At 58.2% G+C, this 5,187-nt stretch overlaps 1 protein-coding gene across 1 annotated transcript in view; it reads right to left on the bottom strand.

Annotated features, from left to right (window-relative positions):
- COL2A1 (collagen type II alpha 1 chain) overlaps positions 1 to 5,187 on the bottom strand; it is an 89,454-nt gene that overhangs the window by 29,756 nt on the left and 54,511 nt on the right. The window contains exons 9-10 of the mRNA XM_017829199.1: positions 3,728 to 3,772; positions 2,791 to 2,910 (exon numbers count right to left, since the gene is read on the bottom strand). Coding sequence (XP_017684688.1) covers positions 2,791 to 2,910; positions 3,728 to 3,772 — 165 coding nt within the window. The remainder of the gene's footprint in view (positions 1 to 2,790; positions 2,911 to 3,727; positions 3,773 to 5,187) is intronic.

A 5,187-nucleotide genomic window follows, 5' to 3' on the forward strand; every position in this document is an offset into this window, starting at 1 on the left:
TCCCCAGCCCACCCCATGACCCCCCCACCCTGTGTCACCCTCCCCATGGCAGCTGCTGGCCCCACAGAAGCAGCACATCCCTAAAATTCCCCTCCTTTTCACATGGAGCAATATTTTCCTTCACTCTGAGTTCCCCAGCCCCCATTTCCCAGCCTATCCTCCTGCTGTTAAAGGGATTGGGATGGATAAAAAGAAAGGATTCTGGCACTGCAGATTAGGCTCCCCAATAACTCTGGAAGCTCCAGTTCTCCTTCCTCCTTCCCTGGGGGCCTTGGGAGCTCCACTCCTACCAAAGTCAATGCTGACAGAACAAACCAGGAGCAGTTCCTGCCCCTCCAGTTACACCAGGAATTCTTGGCAAACCCGAACTCCATCAATGCATTGTGAACAAAAACACAGGGCAGGGGTTTGGGGTGGAATCACAGCGGCCTTGAGCTGGTTTTCCTTAATTCCCATGAACAGCAAAGGGGTTTTTTCTACTGAAAAAGAGCAGGAGGGGGTGTTGAGCAGCACCACAACCACAAATGCTCTGGGACAGTCCCCATGTCCCTCTCTTTTCCTGCACTATATCCCTGACTCGGAGAGGCGGCTCCTCTGACCTGCATTCCCGGAGCCTGATCCAGCAACAGACCCCACGACATCCCCTCTGGCCCCCAAACCACGACAGCAGCGCTGCCCCAAGCCCCCGCATTGTGCAGGGCTGCAGACAGACAGACAGACAGACAGACAGACGGCTCCCCCGGCCTTTCCCCCCGCGCTGTCTCAGCGGGGATTAGCAAAGCCCAGCCCGCGGCTTTGCGCTCCCGTTTCCTGCCGCCGGGCAAAGCGCCGCGGGGTCACTCGGCCACGGACACAATGGCCCTGCGGGGCTTTGCGGTGGCCCGGGTCACCCCCGCCAGACACTGCCTTCCCCTCCAGGTCGGCACCGGGCCAACAGCGCCGGGAAAACGCCGGGAGAGCCCCCGGGCCGGGACCCGCAGCGCTCCAGCTCCCGCTTCCCGAGCTCCCTCCGGCATCCCCGCGGCCGCAGGAGCTGGGACACCACCGAAATCACGGCAACAGGCACGGACGGTTCTCCAGTAGAAGAACAAAGCCTGAGGTGTCTTTCCAAATGCAGGCAGGGAAGAAAACAATAACAACAACAACAACAACAACAAAGGAATTCTGGCTGAGCGGCAGCAGCTCCGCGGAGCGCTGTGAGCGTGCCCTGCCAGCAGGGATGGATGCTGCAGGCGTCCAACCTGGGAGGGAGGGATCACCCCGGAGGGGAGATGCTCTCCGGCACGGCAGGATTCCTCCAGCCGGCACTTCCGGCCCTCTCCCCCCATCCCTGTTCGTCCCTGCATGTTCTGTGAGCCCGCAGTGGGGTTTGGGAGCGTTGGCACCAGCGCAGCACCTGCTCTGGAGCGGCAGGAGGGCAGGACAACGTGGAGGTTGTCCAGTGTCTCCCTGTGATCAGCTCTGCTGTGCTTCCCAGGAGGAATCTCATCTCCTAATCTCCTCTGCTTTGATCCAATCCAACACAAAACCACAAAAGGGCTTCTGGTGGGTGAATCCCAGCTCAGAGCCAGACCAGCACAGAGCCATCCTCCTCCTGCCTCGGGGTGTGCTGGCAGAGCAGAGATCCCCCCACTGCATCCTCTCCCCGGAATTCCAGGCATTTGCCCTGGAGCAGAGGATGCAATGATAGCTTTTCAGCAATGAATGAGCTGTAGAGAAGGCAAAAGTCCCGCCCAAGGTCACAGAAGAGTTCAGAGAGCTGGAGATGGAGCCTGAGCTCTCACCAGCCCATTGCTCTGCCCCTTGCACTGACCTGCCACTGATACTGTTCTGCCAGGCTGCAGTTCCAGAGGGCCATTACAGGCACACAACACAGAGCATTCCCACCCCAGGGAGCTGCAGCCCAGGCTGGAAAAGTGCCTGAGGCAGTTAGAAACCCAGTGCCTTCAGCTCTTGCCCTGCCTGGATCAGGCCAGGCTCCACAGGGAGTTTGAAATGAAGCCTAATCCCAGTGTGCTGTCAGGAGCTGGGGATCCTGAGTGACGCTGCCTGGGTTGTTGCAGTGAGTTTTGGAGTCATCCCATGGAGTTCTCCATCCAGCCATGCAGTGGCTGAGGCACTGCTGCCTCCCCACAGGGCCCATCCTGCTCCTGTGCTCCCCACAGGTCTCATCCTGCTCCTGTGCTCCCCACAGGTCCCATCCTGCTCCTGTGCTCCCCACAGGTCCCATCCTGCTCCTGTGCTCCCCACAGGTCCCATCCTGCTCCTGTGCTCCCCACAGGGCCCATCCTGCTCCTGTGCTCCCCACAGCAGCAGGGATCAGGTGAGGAAATGTCTCAGCAAGAAGCTTGATGGGCACAAACCCTGGGGAGCAGCAGGATGCTGGGAGATGGTGGGAAACAGGAGAGGTTGTGATTTGTAACACAGAGCAGGAGAAGGGCTGTTTTCTGCATGGCTTGGGTCTCCCTTGGCCCCTGTCCTGCAGAGAGAGGTAGGGCATGAACCATCCCAGGGAGGGGATGGATGAGTGTGGACCATGGGGAGCCAAGATTGCCTGGTCAGTCCCAGGGGACAGAGGGACAGCACTGCTGGGAACAGAGGACATGCTGATCCCATGGACAGTTGTCCATGGAGCTGCACCTCCCTCCTTGGCACCTTCCCTCTGCCCTCACCTCCCACCCAACACAGGAGGAATCTCAAACTGGGGGATCCCTTGCTCCCAGCAGAGCAGAGGAAGCTGCTGGGGAGGTGTGAGTGGAGCTCCCTGAGCCCACCACGGCTGTAACTCACCGTGAAGGTCTGCCAGTCCTCCCTGGAGTTCCTCCAGAGGACGATGGTGGGCACACCAGGGATGCCCACAGGGCCTGGGTCACCTGGGGGGCCCGTCCTGCCCACGGCTCCAGGGTATCCCTGGGGAGACAAGGGATACCTTAGAAATACCTTAAAACCTGCCAGAGGTTTAACAGTCAGCACAGGTTCTGACCCGGGTCAGAGTGGGGCACATTCTGGGCTTCAAACCAGCTCTTGGGATCTAAATAACCCCGGAAAGGGGGAAAGCAAAATGAGCTTCCCACACATGTTCCTGTGCCCAGGCCCATCTAAACCCCACCAGTACAGAAGCTGTTGTTGACAGACATTGGGTGGGGCAACGAGTCTGCCCCTCCGCAGCTTGGGGAAGATGGGAAGTGCTGTGCAGGGGTGGGCAGGAGCAGCTGCTGGTGGGGACACTGGGGCACCACCCTCAATGCAGACCATCCCCAAGCATCCCCCAGTGCAGTAGGAGACCAGGCTGAGCCATGTGGCCACTGCACAGAGGGTTTCTGGAGGAGGAAGGGCAGTCCTGGGTCTCACCAAGGCAGGGCTGGAGGACAGATGTCCCTCTGAGGTGATTCCATGGATATGGCAGGGGGCTTTTCATCCTTCTTCCGGGTGACCTGAGCTAAAGCTGCTCCACCTCCTGGCTCTGCTGCCTCTGCAGAGCCATTAAGTGGCTCAGAGGAGAGACAGCAGCTTGTCCTGAGCTCAGTCCTGAGCCCGGGCTTAAAGCACCCACTAAAACCAGTTCCTTCCTCTTCCAAATGCACAGGAAGGGACACCACCCTGCAGCTTCAGAAGCTGCCACTGCTGTCTTGATGAAAAACACCCAAACCAACCCAAACCATGCATGATATTTGTCCTGGACCCTAAACTCCACACTCCACATTCCCCTAATTTTCTGGATACTCACTTTGTCTCCTTTGGGCCCCACCAGTCCCCGTCTGCCAGGACAGCCCTGAAAGGCAAAGGAGAAGAGCTGTGTCACCCCAAAGGGGGATCCCACAGGGACTGGGTGAGCAGTGCCACAGCTCCAGGGAAGCAGGAACTGAAATGGCTGGTTCAGAGCAAACCAGCAGCACCAAGTCACCAGGAAACACCCCCAAAAACCAGCGGGGTTGAAAGTGTCCCCCGGTTTATGCCACTCCTGCCCTGGCATCAGCAGCCAGCTCTGCTTGGGTGGCTGAGCAACCCAATCCTGAGGCACCCACTCCAGAAATGCTCTGCACCACATGGCCAGGGAGCAGGAGCACATTTCCTGACACCTGGTGAGGAAAGGCAGCGTGCTAGGAAAAAAAAATCCCATAAAGTTGGATCAGGGCCATCACCCAAACAGTAGTCTGGATGAGGACACAAAGAGCTGCTGCTGTAACTGGAGCTCTGACCTGGTCCAGCTTGAGGCAAAAACGCACATTTTGGCCAAGAGGGGACCCCACTTCAGGGCTTATCAAAGCATGTCTGGGTAGAACAGCCAGGTGGGAGATCCTGGCTGTTTTGGAGAACAGGAATCCCCTTGGAAGACTTTGGCAGGGACTGCCAACCCACCGGGCTGTGGCACAGCACCCACCCCTGTGTGCTGCAGAGCTGAGCCTTTGACAGCTTCAGTTACAGACCCCAGACTTGGTCTGAGCTTGCAGACAGCCTGGGCTGAGCCTGGAGCAAGGCTGGGAATCCACAGGGAATGAGCAACCCCCAGCACAGCCCTTGTGCCAACAGGATGGGCAGGAGCAGCTTTGGCACGAAGAGATGCTTCACCAAAGGGACTCTCATCACCTGAAGTGCCCAAATCTAAAGCCCAGTTCCCCTTCTATGGGCCCCCAGAGCCCACCTGCCCTCAGCCTGGGGAGCAGCAACCCAACATCAGGGAAGGTTGCCAAGCTTGGTTCATATTTTAGCCAAAATTATGGCTCATGCCTGGCATGTGCCACCACAGAGCTTCAGTCCTACACAGAATCCCACACTGGGGGGGCTTGGAAGGGACATTAAAGATCATTTAGTTCCACCCCCTGCCATTGGCAGGGACACCTTCCACTAGACCAGGTTGCTCCAAGCTCCATCCAACCCAGCCTTGGACACTTCCAGGGATGGGGCAACCTGTTCCAAAATGGAGGAAATGAAAGAAGCAGGACAGAGGGACACAACAGGACAGAAAGATATGTCAGGACAGAGGGACACAACAGGCCAGAAGGACGTGTCAGGATGGAAGGACACATCAGCCCCTCCCCTGTGCCCACAAGTGTCTTTGTCTCCTCAGCTTGGCCACGGTGACTGTACAGAAGCTGCAGTGGCTCCAGGGGAAGGAGAGCCAGGCTTGGCTGTGCTGGCTTGGATTTCTTCTCCCTGATTTCCTCGCCCCTCTTCTCCCTGCCCCTG

The sequence above is a fragment of the Lepidothrix coronata genome, unplaced genomic scaffold (genome assembly GCF_001604755.1).
Source record: "Lepidothrix coronata isolate B3197 unplaced genomic scaffold, Lepidothrix_coronata-1.0 Scaffold160, whole genome shotgun sequence".
Classification (NCBI taxonomy): domain Eukaryota; kingdom Metazoa; phylum Chordata; class Aves; order Passeriformes; family Pipridae; genus Lepidothrix; species Lepidothrix coronata.